Source organism: Leucopleurus acutus, assembly GCF_964270905.1.
Source record: "Leucopleurus acutus genome assembly, chromosome: 6".
NCBI lineage: Eukaryota > Metazoa > Chordata > Mammalia > Artiodactyla > Delphinidae > Leucopleurus > Leucopleurus acutus.
Window position 1 is genome coordinate 756641 of NC_139149.1, and position 21294 is coordinate 777934.

At 49.6% G+C, this 21294-nt stretch overlaps 1 protein-coding gene across 2 annotated transcripts in view; it reads left to right on the forward strand.

The window, feature by feature from the left end:
- The window catches only part of RALB (RAS like proto-oncogene B), a 39480-nt gene extending 18735 nt beyond the window's left edge, over positions 1–20745 (forward strand). For both annotated transcript variants that reach the window (XM_082841833.1, XM_082841832.1), the window contains exons 2-5: positions 4707–4866; positions 13656–13864; positions 17486–17663; positions 20250–20745. In XM_082841833.1, the coding sequence (XP_082697959.1) occupies positions 4753–4866; positions 13656–13864; positions 17486–17663; positions 20250–20369 (621 nt within the window). In that variant the 5' untranslated portion in view covers positions 4707–4752 and the 3' untranslated portion in view covers positions 20370–20745. The remainder of the gene's footprint in view (positions 1–4706; positions 4867–13655; positions 13865–17485; positions 17664–20249) is intronic.
- Positions 20746–21294: the final 549 nt, after the last annotated feature.

Here is a 21294-nt window from a genome sequence, read left to right on the forward strand (position 1 = left end):
GCTGACTCTCCTGCCTTGCCCTCCGCGTGTCAAGTGCTCACGGGTTATACAGACTGGAAAGAACCACCATGGTTGTTTCAGTCTTTGAGCTTTGAGCACAGATATTTTGGCAAATATCTGTGGATTTGTTGAACAGTCTTCAATCCATTTATTGTGGTTTCTTCTAGGGAAGCTGACTTTGTGTTTTGAAAATAATAGCTCAGAGTTAGATGTCTACATGTGTTTGAAAGCACCCCTGCCCCTAATCTGGAAAAGGATTTCTCCTTTTTCATACAACTCTAATAATTCATGGAAGCAAGGCTGCTTCGGAGAAATCCCGTGATGGGTTGGTGGTCTGGAGTTTCCAGCCTCAGGCACTGACCTCGGCCCTGTGGTGGCAGCTGTGGACCAGAAATTAGGCCCAAAGCAGCTTCGCCTTCCTGAGCCTTCGGGGGAGGCCGGCTTCTCATCCCACTTACCCTATTTTAGTCACAATTCAAATGTGCTTAATTATCTAGTTAATTGCTTAGAAGGCTTATTAAAAAGCACGTCATTAGAAAAGGGAGAGTGGACAGAGGGTCCAGCTTGAGGGGAGCCAGCACACAAGTGATCCCACCCAGAGCAGCGGGTCACACGACTGGTTTCCATAGTGATGATGATCCTTGAATCACCCGGGAAAGCTACGAGTATGGTCAGCCTTCACTGCTTAAGAAGACAGGTAGCTATACTACGTGAAAAATAACATGCAAAACTACATAAGTATGATCTCAGAAAGATGTTAAATATAGGAGTATATGGATTAAAATATAAGAATATACAGATTAAATTACGGGCAGGAAGTAACGCTGTAATACCGAATATCTCTGGGTGACAGGATTTTTCTCTTATTTTTTAAGATAGTTTTGTGTATTTTCTAAATTTTCTACTGAGCACCGAAGGGGGGGTCAGAATATGTCACCCCAAAAGATGCCCCTTTGACATAAGGATTATTTTGAGCTGAAAGCAACTGAAAAGTAAGACACAAAGAAAAGTTCTACCATCCCCTCTCCACCAGGAAGGGCGGGGCGATCCTTAAGCACCCAGAGGAGGCCCCCGAGGAATCGGGGTAACGCCCCTTGCTCACAGCCCGCTCCCTGCGTCAGTTTCCCCCTCCCAGAAGTGCAAGGCCCCTCCCTTGTCTTGTCACTTCCCTGCAGCATTCGTTGTTCATTGGTTAAGATGCTCTGTGAACCCGAGTCCCACCACCCCGTGGGGCCGCCACCACTGCGCTCTCCTGCGTGGTTGTGAGATGCACCTGTTCAGAAGCCTCTGTTTGTTTTTCTCTCCTTAATCAGTCTCTCGTCAGCCTGATTTTCAGGGCCCCAGCCAATGAACCAAGGTGGGTTTGTTTTTCCTCCCCTACATTGTTATTACTTTTCATTGTAAATACTTAAAAAAGGATTGTAGACATTCAGAGTGATTCTTGTCCAACTCTCGGCCTCCTGATAACGCAGTTTCCCCACATTTTGCCTCTGCCCTTGTTAAAAATGATCAAATGATGCTGCCTGAGAAGTCCTACTTGTTACGGACGCCGACCCTCCTGGCGGGTATTTCCTTAGGTGTCTCGGAGGTCGCAGCTGTGGGCCCCTATCCGCGGGCCTTGGTTGTAGGAATCCTGAGCCGTCTTCACTGCGTCCCCCCGCAGAGGTTGTAGCCTAGCACCCTGAGCAGCCTGGGGTTACTTGTTATGTTGCTTCCTGGCTTTGGGGGAGTGCTGCGGTCACAGCTTCAGGGCACACTTTCCTACGGCCAGGGCTCGGGCAGACATGCTTCCTTGCTGTCCTCCGCTGTTGGTGCTGTAGGGGAGCAGGTACCGTCCCAGAATAGGTCTCTTTGGCATATTAATAGTTTTAAGCTGGTTATTTTCCGGGAAACAGCAGGCGTAGAAGAAATTCTGAAAACCAAGTAGGAGTCACCGTTTTGTAAGAGACAGGGACATTTACCAGGGGAATGTCCCTATGCAAGGGCATCCCCCTCGCTGTACCAGGACACGAGGACGACCGATTCTCTAGCAGCTCCTAGGGGCGGAGAAGGTAAGGACTTGAAGAACCTTGCCCTTGTTTACCCGGTCTTCCCTGGTCACCTCTCACAACCGACTCTGCCCATCCTCAACATCCTCTTCTGCTTTGGGCAAGGACGGTATCCAAGGTGAGGGCTTCGGCCGTTTGAACAAGGTACTCAGGTTGTCTGGGTGTCTCCCGGGTCCACATGTTACTAGACTTTGCTGGATTTTCTCCTGTTAATCTGTTTCATGTCCGTTTAATTCCCAGACCAGAAAGAAGAGCCTAGGAAGGCAGAGGGAATCTCTTCCTCCCCAACAGTGGACCGATGTTTTGCTCGTCCATTCTTTTTTTTTTTTTAATTAATTAATTAATTAATTAAATTTTTGGCTGCGTTGGGTCTTCTTCGTTGCTGGGCGCGGGCTTCTCATTGCGGTGGCTTCTCTTGTTGCGGAGCACAGGCTCAGCAGCTGTGGCTCGTGGGCTTCAGTAGTTGTGGCACACGGGCTTCAGTAGTTGTGGCACGCGGGCTTCAGTAGTTGTGGCTCACGGGCTCTAGAGCACAGGCTCAGTAGTTGTGGCGCACAGGCTTCATTGCTCTGCAGCATGTGGGATCCTCGCGGACCAGGGCTCAAACCCGTGTCCCCTGCATTGGCAGGCGGGTTCTTAACCACTGCGCCACCAGGGAAGTCCTACTCGTCCATTCTTTACCTGAAGGTGCATTCCTTCGAGGCTCTTGGTGTCTCTGAGGGACTGACGTGTGTGTGTTAAATCCTAAGTTACCCAGAGCAGCAACCACCTAGGACCACAGAAATATCAGCTCTGATTTTTTTTCTCCCCAGCATTGGGATTTTTTTTGAGCCCAGCTGTGCATTTCATAGAAGTTCTCAACCTTGGAGGTCTACTGTCATCACCTGGGAAGCTTTTAGATGTTCTCATGCCCAGGCTCCGATCCCAGGCATCCCAGACCAAACTCCATGAGAATCTCTGAGGATGTTTTTAAAACTGCCCGGGGATCTCCTTGTGCTACCGAGGCTGGGATCACTGATTTAAAATATTGTTGTTTCTGTTATGCAATGGTGTGTGTGTATTTATTTTTTTTCTACTGGCGGTATTTTCAAGTTACTTTGTCAGAAATAGGTGCCCATCGTGTCTAATGAGAAAAAAAATTCTCTTAAAATGAGATAGGAAAGAAACCAGCCTTTTTAAGTTCCTGTTATATGCTAGGCACAGGGCTTCAATCTTTCACATGTGTTATCTCATTTAATACTCAGAAAAATCCTGCAGGGTGGGTGGTGGTTTACTTGTGTCTGCAAATAAGAAAACTGGCTTAGAGAAGCTGAATAACTAGTGTCCAGGTCCCACATCTCACGAATGGCAGAGCCAGACCTGGGCCCGTGACATGCCCGAGCCCATGCCCTTTTTCCTTACGCTGTGGCATCTGTGAGATAGATTTTCCATAAAAATCGTTTAAAATAAAAATTGGCACTTGGGTTATGCAGGAGCATATGGTAGCTCTATTTTCAGTTTTTTAAGGACCCTCCATACTGTTCTCCATAGTGGCTGCCACAACTTAACATTCCCACCAGCAGTGCAGGAGGGCTCCCTTTTCTCCACACCCTCTGAAGCATTGATGTTTGTAGAATTTTTGATGGCCGTTTCTGAATCGTGTGAGGTGATACCTCGTTGTAGTTGTGATTTGCATTTCTCTAATAATTAGTGATGTTGAGCAGTTTTTCATGTGTTTGTTGGCCATCTGTATGTCTTCTTTGGAGAAAGGTCTAGTTAGGTCTTCTGCCCATTTTTTGATTGGGTCGGTTGTTTTTTTTTTTCATCTTGAGTTGTATGAGTTGTTTGTAAATTTTGGAAATTAATCCCTTGTCGGTTGCATCAATTTTCAAATATTTTCTCCCATTCTGTAAGGGAGAAAATTCTGTCTTTCTGTTTTGCTTATGGTTTCCTTTGCTGTGCAAAAGCTTGTCAGGCTAATTAGATGCCAAGTTTCAGGTACCTGTTAAATGTGCTTATTGAGAATACTTTCTCTTCCCCCACCACCAAGATTGCTCTGTTCCACTCACTTTATCTCACTTCTGATGAGGCTAAACTGATTTTGAGTAATGGATTGTTGTTTTGGAAAAGTCTGACTCATTTAGTTCTTAATGCAAATCAACGTGGAATAAATAATTTAGTTGTCTTCCTTTTAACTGTCCTGTGTCGCGAAGGGATGCTGATTATTAAAAGCAGGTCTGCTCACCCTTTTCAGAGCCCACCTTGGTCCGCTGGGAGGGCCGTGGGGGTGTGTTGGAGGGGCGGGGAGGGAGCGAGGGTACAGAGATGCTGGGGCCCTGAGCGGCCCCCGTGGCACAGCTGGCGCGGGGGTCGCTGCGTGGCTCGCCGCCCCCTGCGGCTGTGTTGAGGGCGTGCGGGTTTGGTGGGCCACCCTCCCCCACCCCCCCGTGATGGGGCGTCGGGTGCGCACGCCCGATTCTTCTCTCGTCTCACTTTCCCTCGGGTCGGCTCAGCTCTGGTTTGTGACTCGGCAGTGCCTGGGGGGCTGTATCCCTGCCTGGAGCCTGGGAGAATGACCTCTCTGGTGGAACGTCTGGGTCAGGCTTTTCTGGAGGGCTGTCATGTCACTTCCTTTGGGTGGAACCAGACCGCCTCTGAGTCTGTCTTCTTCCTTGGCAGCTCTTCATCTGGGTCCTCTGGCCGCGTTTCGCAGAAACCCAGCAGGATGGCCGCAAACAAGAGCAAGAGCCAGAGCTCCCTGGCCCTTCACAAGGTGATCATGGTTGGCAGCGGAGGGGTGGGCAAGTCGGCCCTGACCTTGCAGTTCATGTATGATGAGGTAAGACACGCCTCCCCGTCGGGCCTGCTGTCGCCACGTCCCTCCTCCAGCTGCGTCCCTGGGCCCGTTCCCTGGGGCTCATCAGGGTCATGGGGCAAACTGTGCTACGGTGGCTTCTGAGTAGCTTTCCGGGGGGTTCTCACCAGGGGAAGAGCTGCACTGCTGATGTTAGGCGAGCCATTTCGGCTCAGGCAGGGACATGCGGGGTCCCTGCTCGCATCGTTTCCGTCATTGTGTTATGACAGGAGCTGGGGGGAGGTGTCGAAAGGGCGGGCCAGATGCGTAGCTGTCACAGCCAGCCCGTACAGGCACTGAAGGGGACAGCTGAGCTGCCCTAAGAGCTCCATCTCTTCTCCTTGCTCTGGTTCCCCCGGTTCAAGCTAAAGCCCCAAGCTTGCATCACTTCCTGGGGGTGATGGCGCTGCTGCCGAGTCCAGTGCGACGGCACAGCCTGACCCCTGCTTGACGGCCGATGGCTGGTAGTGCAGCAGCGTGTCCAGGCCAGAGCCGGGGCCTCGGGGCCTCTCGCTGGCACCCTCTTTGCGCGGCTCGTGCCTTCCAGAGTTTGCGGCAGAGGACACTGTCACCACGATCAGCTAAGATGACCCTCTTTCCACCAGGCTCCGCCCCGTCCAGCTTCCTGCCACACAGGGTGTGCTGCAGTGACCGCGACATTTTGGGATGTGGCCAAGGGAAGCCGACTTAAGGATGCAGTTAGCAGGGGCCCTGGCCTTGTGATGGGGGCGCGGGGAGGGCTGTGTCCAAGGCGCCCGGCACGCCAAGTGAGTGGGCAGCGGCTCCAAACGCGGTGTCAGAGGCCGGTCTGGAAGGTTTTTCCAGGCCTCGCGGCTCCTTACAGGGAAGACGGATGCAGGGCCTGAATTTGCCAGTAGTTCCCAAGCCGCCCTTACTAGGAACGTCACCTAGTCGTGAAGCCGAAGAAACCTTGCTAAACCGTCATGAAAGAAAAACTCGGACCAGCTGTGCTAGAGGAAGGACTGAATTAGTTTTCAGTTCTCTGTAGGCAACGTCAGCTTGGCCAAACAGTGCGTTCGGGCGTTTCAGACCATCTTGCGGTGGCCCGGAACGCACTTCTTGGCCAACCCAGTGCTTCAGGATCCCTGGCATCTGACGAGATAGTTCAGACGCATACAGCCAACAGAGTAGGACGGTATTGCAGAGGTGTGTCAGCACCCAACGAGCAAGACTGTTATTCTGCTGGATTTGGGGTGCGAGTGGTATTTGTAGTATTGCCATGGAACGGATCCCCACACGGACATCCGTCACCTCCAGTTTCCAGGAGTCTGGCCCGGCTGAGCGTGGTGCTGCCCAGGGTCTCAGGCTGTGGGGAGGGTGTCCGGCCTCCTGCCAGCCCGCGGGCTGCTGGCGGGAGCAGGACGGGGCCCCGGCTGCTGGAGGTCGCCCCCAGTTCTCTGCCGCATGGCCCTTTCTGTAGACAGCTCTTCCCATGGCCGCTTGCCTCTCCCCGGCCAGCAGGGAAGTGTCTGGTAGCTAAGACAGATCCTTCCACACAAAAACGTGGTCACGGGGTCGTGTCATCTCGCTGCCTGTACACTGCTGGTTGCAAGCCAGCCTCAGGGCCTTGTGCGCTCAAGCGGAGAATGCCGTACAAGGGCGTGACCCATCGAGGGGCCCCGGAGGGTTGGTTCACCAGAGTGTTTGTGTATTTTAAAAACTGTAATGAGTTATAATTTCTTTTCTCCTTCGATAATCATTTTTGTATTTACCCTTATATGTGTGATCTTGTACTCTTTTCTTGAAAGAGGACCCTGCAATGAATGAGCTTCAGACCAAACCCAAAGCCCCCAGGCTGTCTCCCCCGGGCCACACCCACTGTATCTTATCATGGGAAACTTTCTGTTTGTATGTTTCTGCGTGACCGATTTCTTTTGTTTCTTTTTTAATTGAAGTCTAGTTGATTTACGATGTTGTGCTAATTTCTGCTGTACAGCAAAGTGATTCAGTCATACGTGTATATATACATTCTTTTTTCTATTCTTTTCCATTACAGTTCATCACAGGATATTGAATAGAGTTCCCTGTGCTCTACAGTAGGACCTTGTTGTTTATCCATCCTCTAGACAATAGTTTACATCTACTAATCCCAAACTTGCAATCCATCCCTCTCCTACCCTCCCTCCCCCTTGGCAAGTCTGTTCTCTCTGTCCGTGAGGGTGTTTCTGTTTCATAGACACGTTCATTTGTGCCATATTTTAGATTCCACATAAGAGCGATATCATATGGTATTTGTCTTTCTCTTTCTGACTGACTTCACTTAGTATGAGAACCTAGGCTCCACCCATGTTGCTGCGAATGGCATTATTTCATTCTTTTTTATGGTTATTGTAAATAGTGCTGCTATGAGCACAGGGGTGCATGTATCTTTTTGAATTAGAGTTTTCTCTGGATGTATGCCCGGGAGTGGGACTGCTGGGTCATATGGCGGCTCTATTTTTAGTGTTTTAAGGAACCTCGTACTGTTCTCCACAGTGGCTGCACCAGTCTGCGTTCCCACCAACAGTGTAGGAGGGTTCCCGTTCCTCCACACCCTCTTCAGCATTTGTATACTTTTGTTTTGGAGGGTTGTTTTTCTTTATTTTACACTAGGGGCCAAAGTGGGGAAATCTAGCAGAATCTGTTTAATTTACGCCAAACTTTTTTTTTTTTAGCTTATTTATTTATTGGCTGCGTTGGGTCTTCGTTGCTGCCTGGGCTTTTCTCTAGTTGCAGCGAGCGGGGGCTACTCTTCGTTGTGGTGCGCGGGCTTCTCCTTACGGTGGCTTCTCTTGTTGCAGAGCACGGGCTCTAGGGCCTGCGGGCTTCAGTAGTTGTGGCTCAGGGGCTGAGTTGCTCCGCGGCATGTGGGATCTTCCCTGAGCAGGGCTCAAACCCGTGTCCCCTGCATTGGCCAGCGGATTCATAACCACCGCGCCACCAGAGAAGCCCACGCCAAACGTTTTTGCATAAAAGAAGAGAGGCAAGTTACAAAATCTGCCTTGGAAGTCTTTATTTGTTTTTCCTTAAAAATGTGACTTGCTTCCTAAAGATTCCTTATTTTCCTTCTGTAACAGAGGCTGGGGAGGAAGGGACAGGGAGGAGAGGAATCAAAGCGTGGGAGACGTGGTTAGAAGAGCAGGCGTTAATGGAGATGGGGGGGATTCTGTGTGTCCTGCCCCCACCGCTGAATGACGGGCAGTGTCTGGGGACATTTGGGGCTGTCACAATGGGGGGATGGGACTGGCCGCCAGTGGGTGGAGGCCGGGGATGCTGCCGGGGTGCTGCAGTGTGCCGGAGGGTCCCACACGGGAGAGTCGTCCAGACCGGAAGGTCTGTCGCGCTGCTGTCTGGGGGGCGGCCTGGCCGGAGTCACGTCAGGGAAGGGGAGGCTGCTCCACCACGCGGTGACCGAGGGGCCCTGGGTGCCAAATCTGAGAGCACGTTCGGACCCCGAGCCCGACTCCGCGGTGAGGTTGGAGCCATCCTGTCTGGCCTGGTGGCTGACACCGCAGGAGACCAGGGCAGTCTAGACGGGATGTGTCACTTTCCCTGTGTATGTTTCTGTGTGTACAGCAAGAGGGAGGGGAGGAGATGCAGAAGAATCAAGAGCTTTTTCTCTCCTTCCTAGTTTCTTCAGAGAACCAAGGGGAAGCTGTGCTTGGCCTTAGTCTCTGTTTCCCACTGGCTGACGTATGTGGGGACCAGCAAGCAGCAGTTGTTGAAGGATTGAGGGAATGGTAAAATAAGAGCACAGCAGCAGCAGAAGAGAGATGCAGTGCTTGTGTCGATTCCCCTAACGGTGCTGCCCGCTAGAACCTTCTGTGATGCAGGGGGTGTTCTGTGTCTGTGCTGTCCAACACCTGTGGCTGCTGAGCCCCAGGTGCCCGGCTAGTGGCTGCGAGGTTGAAGGGTCTGGCTCTAGAATCACAGTTTTGAAGCTTGAAGAGACCTTAGGCGTGACGGCCAAGCCCAGCTGATCGCAGACTCACCCGGGGGCTCCTTTACCAAATCCCTCTGGAGCTGCAGCCGAGTCGTTCTTTTCCTGAAGCTCTGCCAGCAGTTCCGAGGAGCGGCCAGGTGTGGCTCCCCCGTCCGGGAGGCCAGAGAAAAGGAAACTGAGTCCCGTGCTCGGGGTGCAGGTTGGCTGACACCTTCCCGAGCCACTCGGACCCTTTGTTCTTGGTCCAGTGCTTTGCCCTTTGTTTAAAAAAAACCTTTTAGCTTCTGTGGTGGAATCTCCAGGAAAGTTGGATCACGGAAGCAGCCACAGCCTCGCAAGTCTTTATTTTTGTCTAAGTTCTGACTTAGAAAGATGGGAAGGGACTGCCAGTGAGGCAGAGGGAGCGCTTGCCCTTGGAACCCCTGGCCTGATGCACTCGAAGACTGCTTAGCTGCCTGCCTGTGCCGGTGAGGTGAGGCTGGCCGCGGTCAGTTCGGGCAGCAGCCACGCTTGCGAGGAAGGCGTGAGAGGCTGGGCTTAGACCCCGTGTCTGGGCGTCTGCGGCGGATCACGGCAGCCCTGCAAGCCAGCGCGGTGGCTCCTGCTAACAAGGAATGGAGATGTCAAGGCTGTGATCTAAGCTCCCACAGTGAGCGCCCGTCCCCGGCGCGGACGCATCTCCCCGCTGCCGTATGGGAGACGTTCTGACTTTCAGCGTTAAAGGAGCGGGTGGGACTCTTGCTGCTTCATCCTTGGAAGTGCAGGAGCAGGCAACCGAGGTGCTTTAGGGTGTATGGAGACCTTCGCACTGGGTGTTGCGGTGGGTTTTTTGGGGTGGTCATGTATTTGTCTCTCTGGAAGGACGTTAACAGGAGGACAGCGCTGTGAAGCATAGGCAGATTTTCTCTATTTTAAGGTTGTTATATGAGTGTAAGAGACTCTTGAGTTTTATTTATTTTTCAAATTAATTAATTCATGTATTTTTGGCTGCGTTGGGTCTCCGTTGCTGCACGCGGGCTTTCTCTAGTTGCGGCGAGCGGGGGCTGCTCTTTGTTGCGGTGCGTGGGCTTCTCATTGCGGTGGCTCCTCTTGTTGCGGAGCACGGGCTCTAGGCGCGCGGGTTTCAGTAGTTGTGGCACATGGTCTCAGTAGTTGTGCCTCGTGGGCTCTAGAGCGCAGGCTCTGTAGTTGTGGCGCGCGTGCTCAGTAGCTGTGGCACACGGGCTTAGCTGCTCCGTGGCACGTGGGATCTTCCTGAACCAGGGCTCGAACCCGTGTCCCCTGCATTGGCAGGCGGATTCTTAACCACTGCGCCACCAGGGAAGTACCCTCTTTAGTTTTAGTATTAGGTTATCTTTAGATTTAAAATCATTTGAATTAGTAGCTATTGATTGACAACACAAGGTCCTTCAGAGGGTCCATAAGTTCATATTGATATTTTCAACTCGATTTTTAAATTTTTTAAGAATTTAAATGCTAGCTTTATGAAGAATTCACGTACCCTGAAATTCACATTTTTAAAGTGAACCATTCAGTGATTTTTAGTGTATTCACACAGACGTGCGGCCATCACCACAATGAAATCGTAGAACGTTTGTATCACCCCAAAAAGAAGAGCCCTGCACTGTAGCAGCCATTCCTCATTACCACCTCACCCCCTGGCCCCCGGCCTGGCAACTGCTTTCTGTTTCTATGGATGTGCTGTTCTGGACATTTTACATACGTGGAATCAGACAGTGTGTGACCTTTATGTCTGGCTTCTCTCACTGAGCATCACGTTTTGAAAGTTCATCCACGTTATAGCTGTATCAGTGCTTCATGCTTAAAAAAAATTGAGATGTAACTCACATCATAAAACAGACCCTTTTAAGCGTACAAGTCAGTGGTTTGTAGTATATTCACAGAACTGTGCAGCCATCACCACTACTTCCAGAACATTCTCACCCCCCAGAAAGACACCCTTACCCACGGGCAGTCCCTCTCCACCACACATCTGCTTTCTGTTTCCATAGCTTCGTCTGTTCTGGATGCTTCATATAAATAGACTCATATATTATGTGATATTTTGTGTCTGGCTTCTTTTGCCAACCATAATTTGTCAAGGTTCATCCACGTTATAGCGTGAATCAGTACTTCCTTACTTTTCATGACTGAATAAATACTCCAGTGCCTGGATATGTCACGTTTTCTGTATCCATTTGTCAATTGATAGATATTTGGATTGTTTCTACCTTTGGCCATTATGAGCAATGTTGCTGTGAACATTCATCTACAAGTTTTTGTGTAGACATGTCAGAATCTCTTGGGTGTGCACCTAAGTGGGAAATTTCCTGGATTATATGGTAACTCTGTGTTTAACTTTGTGGGAACTACAGAAAGGCCGTGTTTTCCATGGCAGCTGCACTGTTTTACAACTTATGATGGTTCTGATTTCTCTGCCATCTCGCCAATGCTTGTTATTGGCCATCTTTTTTTTTTTTTTTTTTTTTGCGGTACGCGGGCCTCTCACTGCCGTGGCCTCTCCCGTTGCGGAGCACAGGCTCCGGACGTGCAGGCTCAGTGGCCATGGCTCACGGGCCCAGCCGCTCCGCAGCATGTGGGATCTTCCCGGACTGGGGCACACACCCGCATCCCCTGCATCGGCAGGCGGACTCTCAACCACTGTGCCACCAGGGAAGCCTTTGTCCATCATTTTGATTATAGCATCCTAATGGGGGTAAAATGGCATCTCATGGTTTTGATTGGCATTTGCCTAATGACTAATGATGCTGAGCATCTTTTCATGTGCTTATTGGCCATTTGTATATCTTCTTTGGAGAAATGTCTGTTCAGATCCTTTGTCTATTTTTTCTTCATTTGTTTTTTTTTTCTTTGCCTATTTTTAAAGTGGCATTTAATTTCATTTAATTTTAAAACTGTCTTTTTATTATTGAGTTTTAAGAGTTAATTGATATATTCTGGGTACAAGTTCTTTATTAGATACATGCTTTTCAGATATTTTCTGCTATTCTGTGGGTTGTCTTTTGACTTTCTTGGTGGTGTCGTTTGAGGCATGAAATTTTTAAATTTTGATAAAGTCCAATTTATGTATTTTTTCCTTTTGTTGCTTGTGCTTTTGGTGTCATATCTAAGAATGCATTGCTAAATCCAAGGTCATGAAGATTTCCACCTTACGTTTCCTTCTAGGAGTTTATAGTTTCAGCTCTTGCATTTAAGTCTTTGATCCATTTTGTGTTAGTTTTTGTATGTGATGTGAAGTAGGGATCCAACTTCATTCTTTGACATGTGGAGATATCCAGTTATACCAGCATGAATTCAAGTTTAATAGTACATTGCTATCATTAACTTTTTTCCCTGAATATCTTGACTTATACTATCATTAAAATAATTACTTATTTTATGTATAATGCAATATAAAGAAAATAGCTTTGAAATATTCATATCATTGCTACTGAATAATATAACCACTGAGGGAAGTTCAACATTTCTTTGAATTTTTTTTGTCCTTAGTCTCTTTTAGTGGGATGTATTCTATCCAAATACTCTTTTTTAAAGTCTCTTGGATTAATTCTTTCTCTGTCGGGTTACATTACCAATATAATATTCATTTACGTTCATTTGCTTCAGTTTCCCTGTTTAACAGCTTTTAAGTCTGTTTTGTTTTGTCTTCCCAGGGTGTGTTTTCCCTCATTTTTTATAGCTGCATAGTATTGCATTCTGTGGATCCCTGTCCTGGGCATCTGGGTGCTTTTTCATCTTTTGCTGCTACACGTGGTGCCACAGTGGATAACCTTGTATGTTGCTGTGCAGGTGTGTCTGTAGATTAGATTCCTAGGAGGAGGACTGCTTCTCGCTCGATTAGGTGTCGCCATGTTGGTCTCCGTACAGACTGTACTGCTGTCTCCTGCCATTAGCAATGTGCAAGAGGTGTGTTGTCACACTTTGGGATTTTTGCCAGCCTGGTAGGTGAAAAATGGTATCTCCATGTAGTTACCATTTTCGTTATTAGTGAGGATGAGCATCTTTTCATGTTTAACATCACATGTGTGTAGTTTTCTGTGAATTGTGTATGTCTGTTGCCACTTTTTCCCATCGGCTTGTTGATCTTTTTTTCCTCCCTGTTTCTAGTTAATATATAGTTCTCTATGATATGGGTTTAAATACATTTTCCCTGCTTGTCATTTGTCTTTGTTTATAGCGTGTTGTGTCATACAGAAGTTTTAAAACTTTTTATGTAGTCTAATTTATCAATTTTTCCTTACATGGCTTCTGGATTTTGAGTCATAGTTAAAAAGGCCTTCCCTACTTCAAGGTAATAAAGGGATTTCACCCATGTTTTCTTCTAGTACTTGAGGGTTTTATTCTTAACATTTAATCTTTGACCCATTTGGAGATTTTCATGTTGTATTGTTATTTAAGCCTCTGAGTACCTCCTGACCAGTTACTTTTCAGATGAGTTTTGTAATTCTGTTGATTATGAATAAGAGCTCCCGTTTCTTACCCTTGCCAGTGTTTAACTGTAATTTTATACTGACAAGAATATTGCCAAGCGTTCTGCCCTCTGCTTGGTCTCTTCTCATCTGTAAAATGGGGATATCTGTTCTTATTGTTTAAAAACAAAATAACAAATGGTGGAGTTGGAAGCAACAAGGAAGCACTAGCTAAGGAGCTCTCTGTATCCTTAGTGCCTCACACGTGGTGTGATAGTCGTCAGCGCTCAGTAAAGCCGCGGTTGATGATAAGCAAAGCACCCATATATTGAAATTGTTTTGGCAGCTGTTCTTTGTCTTAGAACTTTGCTACCTGCTAATCGTGTCGTCCGTTTGCCCAGTTCGTGGAGGACTATGAACCTACCAAGGCTGACAGTTACAGGAAGAAGGTGGTCCTGGACGGGGAGGAGGTCCAGATAGACATCCTGGACACAGCCGGACAGGAGGACTACGCGGCCATTCGCGACAACTACTTCCGGAGTGGGGAGGGCTTCCTCCTCGTGTTTTCCATCACCGAGCACGAGTCATTCACAGCCACTGCCGAGTTCAGGTGCGTCCGGGGGGCCCTCTGCCTTCCGTTCATGGCAGCCTGGGAAGGAGTTTGGGGCTGAGTGGAGTGCGTCTCAGGACGAAGTCTCTCTGAAGAGCTTGCTGGGGCTTTTTGGATCTTGGCGCTTTATAGCTCGTCATTTGTTACGCTCTCTTTGGGCTTCTCAGGTTTGTAACTTCCACATGTAAATGATCTTAAGGATCTGTTGTTCCTCGAGAGGACGAAGCCGTTCCATACAGCCAAGAGCCGGTAGTTCTGTTTTCATGTAAATCCCGAGAGGCAGGGGTTGGTAAGCGTTAACTATCTTTATCTTTTTCCCAATTTTGCTAGAAAAGCAACAGTTCTGCTCTACTCTGAGGCTTCTGAAACCTCAGATGTCGGCAGAGTGGACGCCTTGGGTCAGAGTGACCGTGTGCTGCTCCCTTGGGAACATTAGCTCAAGTGGGGCAGAAAGCACCGGCTTCAGGTTCACATACACCCGGGGGGTCTGAGTCCCCGCCCTGTCACGGTACTGTGACCCAGGGCAAGTGTCCTTAGCGGTCTGTCTCTTTACCTGAAAATGCTCTTGTTGATGAGATGAAATAAAATGGCACGTTAGACTTAGATTTCCTAAGGAGAACCCTTCATGGTGTGGCGGCCCCAGGCTCTTCTCACTGTGTGGGCACAAGGTGAGTATCCACCGCTGTAATTTATTTAACATCGCGGTATGTCGAGATCCTTGAAGTTCATTTTGTTACAAAGAAATAGTGAGCTGTGTGGGCCTAGTACTCCCAGGGATTCTAGTGGGAAGGGTCTCTCTCTTTCCCCATCCTTTTCCCATCTCTCTTAGACACTTGTGCGTTTTCATCCCCCTCCTTAGAAACAGATCCATCCAGGTGACTTTTTATTTATCTTTTGGCCGCACCGTGTGGCGTGTGGGATCTTAGTTCCCCGACCAGGGATCAAACCCGTGCAGTGAAAGTGCCGAGTCCTAAGCGCTGGACCGCCAGGGAAGTCCCCAGGTGACTTTTCATTCTAAGAACCAGAACTAGAGTCTAATAGGGAACTAAAAAGGAAAAAAACAACCAGTAATCTTTTTTCATTCTTTAGCAAGTTCTGGTCAGAAATGAAGGTCATCAGCCTAAGGTGAGAACGAGGAAGCTAAACGTCCCCCCAGGATGTGGAAGGAGCATCGGTGGGCGGGGGTGGGGGGGCAGCGCTCAGGAGCGGCCTCGGGGGAGACGGGCAGAGAGAGGAGCCAGGCGGAGCCTCAGTTGTTGTCTTCGTGGCCCCAAGCCTCCCGAGGGCGGACGACGCAATTCTCGGCGGCTGTGGTGTGTGTGTTGTGAGCTGTTAACCGGCTAGGACTCCCTGTGAGAAATCCTGTTATTTGTAGCTCTTCCTGATGTACCGAGAAGCTTCTGTAAGTGGCTATAGTCCACGTGTGCATAGTTGGCTTTGCATCTACACGATCCTGCTGTTACGCCTTCTTGAGGACCGAACAGGATGGATGCACTCACCGCCCTGTTTTCTTCCCCGTCCGGAGCCTTGGGTTTCCCATCGGCCCCGTGAGTCACCCATTAAGGAAGTGCTGGCTGTGCCCCCACTCACTGCACACACACAGATACACTCGTGCCTCCTTACCTCCTCCTGGGAGGAGGGTTTTGGTTATTATGAAAGAAGAGAAAGGACAGGTGATGACCTAAAAGAAAAAGGAAGGGGAAGTTAGTACTTGTGGCTTGAACTCTGGGAAGTTCGATAAAAGCCCCAGGCTGCCCCGGTTTCCCACGGTGCTGGAAGCAGACGGATGTGGGTAGATCCTCGGAGCCCTCACGCTTAAACTCAGTCGCTTCATGCCTGTTAGCAGTTGTAAAACAGCATTTCTGCATTTATCTTCCAAACGGAAAGCCTCCAACATAAAACAAAATGTCAGTACACCCTCTCTTCCTTGAAACTTTTAGGCTTGTTACGAGAGACCAGAGCTTGGTACTCCTGTTTCTCGTTCAATATGTTTATCAATGAGGTGATTAGTCATGGCTCTGCAAGACTAACGAGCCAGAATGTGATCAGTTTTTACTGTTCACCATGTATACTGATCGCTAACTTCTAAGCATAGTGCATGCTCTTTGACCCCTGTGAAATGCAGAGTGTGGCAAAGCTCCTCAGAGACAGGTTTCAAGCATCTGCTTATTTTTCATTTTGCTTAAAGGGGGGGATAAATCGGGAGCTTGGGATTAACAGACACACAGTCTGCATACAGAGTAGAGAACCAACAAGGACCTGCTGTACAGCACAGCCAACTCTATTCGCTATCTTGTAATAACCTATAAGGGTGAAGAATCTGAAAAAGAAGGGATACGTGTATATGTGTAACTGAGTCACTGTGCTGCACACCTGAAACTAACATGACACTGTAAGTCCACTACACCCCAGTTGTAAAAAATTGATATCTGGTCGTGAAACCGACTGCATGGGAAAAAATTTAAACGTTTTTATGATTATGAAATGTCACCCCATATTATATAAAAGTCAGTGCAAGTCCCCACCAAATACGTTTTTGAAGGGGTCTCTTCTGGGAATGTGTGGGAATACAGAAGTAGGCAGGTTCCCCCTGGTTCAAAATAATGGAAGCGGAATATTTAACTTCTTGAATACTCTGTTTTTCCAAAATGATTTTAGGTAGCTGACTATTTTTAGTAGAGGTAAACTTTAGTGTGCTACAGGTAGCAGTTACTTTAGGGAAGATGCTTTTGAAGTGCCTTTCCATAGGCCTTATAGTATTTCATTTTCCCCCCCACTTTGTAGTAGAAGAATAAGGCCTGTTGAAGGAGGGCTCCTGCCTCACAGACCTGGGCGGGGGCGGGGTGCACAGGTGCAGACCGAGTTGAAGCAGGAGTGGCACAAAGCCGTACTTACCTTTACTGTGAGCGTCCCTCGAATGTTGCTTTGCTTCTCTGTAATATTCTACTTGACTGAGGAAAAAGAATCACCGCTTTTTGTCCCGCTGCATTGATTTCACGGTCTGCTAACAGACCATATGAAAATCCCTGGGTTTCATGGCTTTTATTCTCACAAAGAAATCAGACTTTTTTTCCCCCCAGGGGCATTATTAAGCGTTTCGTATATGAAGATACTTCTTTCATCTGGTTTCTACCACAGAGGGTCCCAGTTCCTCCTTTGTTTTGTTTTTTGGCCGAAGCCTAAATTGGGGATGCTGTTGAAATGCAGAATCCTGGGCTCCTGCCCACATATCTGCTCCTGGGCCCAGAAACCTGCGTTGTTGTTTTTTTTTTTAAGAACTTTTCTCGCGTTTTGCTGTTCATTTTATTCATTTATTTCTTGGCCACACCATGCCGCGTGCGAGATCGTAGTTCCCCCCGACCGGGATGGAACCCGGACGCCCTGCATTGGGAGCACGGAGGCCTAACCACTGGACCTCCAGGGAAGCCCCCAGACCCACGTCCGTAGTGAGCACCTGCGTCCCTGGGGCGCAGCAAGCTGGGAGCAGAGCCTGCAGGCGCTGGCTGGCCACGGGCTGGAGCGGTGCCCCCTGGGGACGGGCCTGGGCCAGCGGCCCGCCTGTGGGGGGACCGGCGCCCGGCCTGGCCTGCTCAGCCGCCTTCTTCTTGACCTGTCACCCAGGGAACAGATCCTCCGTGTTAAGGCAGAAGAAGATAAAGTCCCGCTGCTGGTGGCGGGGAACAAGTCTGACCTGCAGGAGCGGAGGCAGGTGCCGCTGGAGGAGGCCAGGGCCAAGGCCGAGGAGTGGGGCGTGCAGTACGTGGAGACCTCGGCCAAGACGCGGGCCAACGTGGACAAGGTGGGCCCCGCTCCCCCCTGCTGGTCCTGGGGAGCCGGGGGGTGGGCACCTCGCGGGGGTCCTGGCGTCACACAAGCGGCACGGGGAGGGCGCGGCCTCCACAGACCCTGCCCTCGCGGCCTCAGCGGTCTGCGTCCTCCAGGGGCAGGGCCGGCGCCTCGGGGGCCCTTGATTTTGCCCTCGCTGGCGGGTTGGGTAGATTCGTTCTCTTCACCTCCCTGCCCACCGGCAGAGCCAAGGGGTCCAGTCTTTATAACTTCGTCTCTGCGTCCAGGGACCTCTCCCCTCTTCTCCACCCCCAGCGTAGTTTTTCGTCCAAATCTCTGAAGTGAAGGAAAGGATGACCTTGACAGTGCTGAACACCGATGGTTTGAAAACCCACCTTCCAGTGATTGCGATTGTGAGGCCTTCTTTTAAAAAGCTGAAGTTCAAATCGGTTGCCCCAGACCTAAAAGCTGAGGTCTCTCTGCCGTCATGGCCTGGGTTCCCGTTAGACCGACGCGCGTCGCTTTGCAGCCAAGCCGTGGACGCGTCTGCGCCGTCTGTGCAGCACCTGAGACCCTCACATCCCTTCTCCTTTCTCCTTTGCTTCTCACCTGAGGAGGAAGGGATTTGAAACCAGGTGTCACTTGAGCTTGCAGGGTTGCTGGAAGGACGCTGGTGTTGGAAGGCGTCTGCTTTGGAAGCCTCTCCAACAATTCAGTCTGTTAAGCTGCATCCGCCGTGCGAAGCAGGTTCACTCGGCAGCTCCGTTTTGATTGCTATCTCAGCTCTTACGTTGATTCTTGTGCATTTCCAAATCTTTCCGTTTCTATCAAATTGTTTTCTAGCTGTAGAATTAGAAAACACACAGGAAGTCCAGTCATGCAGTTTATTTTTAAAAAATCAGGAAGACTTTCCGGGCTTGGAACTGCCGACCTGGGGGGTGGGAGCTGTCACACCGGCTTGGGCTTGTCACCTCCCCTTCCTGCCCGGGACCGGCCGGACCTGCCAAACGGGAACCAGCAGAAGCTGATGCCGGGCAGCGTTGTGTTCGCTGTGAACAGGTCACAGGAAAGGAGGTTGGCGATGAACAGCTTGGGCATCACGTGAAGCTGGACACACGCCCTTCCTTCCCCTCCCTCCGCCTGCCTTGTGCTGCTAGGACAAGGAAAAACCGGCGACATTCGAAGCTGTTCACGGTCCCTGTTATGGGGGAGGGGGCGCTTTCCTGAGAGGCTGAAGGAAAGGGGTGCTTAGGTCAGCCTGATGCAGTTTGGGGGGGTCCTTTCCTGCACCCTGAGCTAGTGGTGAGGGCTCGTGGAGTCCCCCACTCAGAAAGCCCAGTCTCGCTTTCCTCTAGAAAGTAACAGGAGACTGTTCTGCGCAAACGTCCAAAGGTCAAAGGCTACACTCAATCTCACACTTTCCGTCTTCTCTGTGAGAAATCTCAAATCTTTCTTTGTAGGAGGCGTACTTTGGCTGCTGGCATGTAGTCGGTACCCGGGCGTGGTTGCTGGTAGCAGGGGCAAAACCCAGGCCACCGTGACAACTGATAGCATGCTGGCATTCAATGACACGTCTCATCAGCTGTTGATGAAGCCCCTGCAGCTGGCATCACGCGGAGCGGGGCAGGGAGGGGCAGACGTGGGGAGGGTGACACCCCCTCTGCCCCTCCGCCCCCCTGCCCTGCGTCGGGGGCCCCATTGTTTGTTCAAGCTGCATGCCCTCCTCCGCCCCACCTGCCACGTTCCCCGATCTGAGTCTGCCGTCGGGGTTAGGCTGCGAAGCCGTCCTGTGTGATGGCGCTCGTGCCTTTAGGCTCAGGGCAGGACTCCTCAGCTCCGTGGAACGTGGCGGGGCCCTGAGGCGCTCTCCTCCCTTCCCCGTCCCCGTGGTTGGAAGCCAGGACGCCTGCTGACTGTTGTCACTCTCGGTGTCTCTAACTGTTGTCGGTCTGTCCTGTGATGTTTCATCCTTCATCATACTTATCCCAGAACAGGTTTCATCAGTTTGAAATAAGCTGCTGAGTGGTACTAATGGTATGACGCTGCTGCCCTTAGCTTGACCCGTTGTATGATGTGAGCAGAGAGGTTTCCTTTGTGGAATTAGAATACGTTTCTAACGTTAGTTGTTCTCTTCTGCTCTAGACCTTTTGTTTTTTGGGGTTTTTAAAAAATTAATTAATTTTTATTTTTGGCTGCATTGGGTCTTCGTTGCGGTGCGCGGGCTTCTCATTGCGGTGGCTTCTCTTGTTATGGAGTGTGGACTCTAGGCTCACAGGTTTCGGTTGTTGTGGCACGCGGGCTCTAGAGCACAGGCTCAGTAGTTGTGGCGCATGGGCTTAGTTGCTCTGCGGCATGTGGGATCTTCCCGGACCAGGGCTCAAACCTGTGTCCCCTGCATTGGCAGGCGGACTTTTAACCACCACGCCACCAGGGAAGCCCTAGACCTTTTGTTTTTGATGGCCCATGGTTTTTAACAGTACATTTGGCTTTATATATACTTTAAACTGTAATTACATATCCTGCTTGGTCGAATTGCTTCATTAAATCATTAAATGGCTTTTTCTTCCTTGTTCTTTTCACGCCTTCCTCCCCACCCCAGGTGTTCTTTGACCTCATGAGAGAGATCAGAGCAAAGAAGATGTCAGAAAACAAAGACAAGAACGGCAAGAAAAGCAGCAAGAACAAGAAAAGTTTTAAAGAAAGATGTTGTTTACTGTGAAGGCCAGGGTGCTGGACCATGTCGCTCGCCACTAAGGACAGAGGGCAGGTTCCTCAAGCCAAGACTCCAGTCGACCTCTCGGCCTGTTCCCTGCTCTCCCCAACCTCATTCACACACGCTTCTGTAAATGGGGAAAATATTTGTGAACCAGTGGCTGGCAGAAGAAATAAGCCCTTGACTGTGCAATGGGATGGCTCCTCTGTCGGGAGGTTTCAGAGTTTCCTCCCTCTTTTCCTTCCTAAAATAAGCCACGTATGTAGTGTTACAGGCAGGCGTTAGCCAAGTGTTAATTAAGAAGGACTTTCCTAACTTCTTACTTTTCCCCCAGTTTTGTAACATAGCGTCTTTTGTTTTGAAATAAAAGTGTCTTATTTTATTAGGTCTTGGGAGGCGAGGGTGGGGTGAGGCTACCCCCACCCTTGTCAGCTCAACAGTAGTTCTCAGAAACATCCATTAGGTTCTAATGACGCTGGAAAATTTGGAGATTTTTTGGGGTCTCTTGGCCATACCCTGTGGATCTGAAGCAGAGCTAAAAAAAATAAAGTTGAATGGGGCCAAACAGATCAACACCAAGCCCAGAAATCCTTCTCAATAGGAAAGAAGGAAGAGTTGTACCCTTCGTAGTTAAGTATCAGCCAGTTATAGTCTGTGTCGGCCGCTTTTCTCCTGTGGCATTCTGATTTTTGTGTAGGAGCTTCTTTTTTAATAAGCGACATGAGGACTCAAGAGCAATATACTGTATAAATGATATACTTTTCTAATCAGAATTTTTAAACGAAGTCCTTTGGCTAAATCCTCTCGTAATTGCCAGTCGTAGGGTCAGGGCCCTCCTTCTCCATCCGCAACCCACGCTCTGTCCTGACCCACTCCTCCTGGCAGAGGCTGAGAGGACCTTTTCTTTTGTTTCTTTCAATGTAGCCCAAGT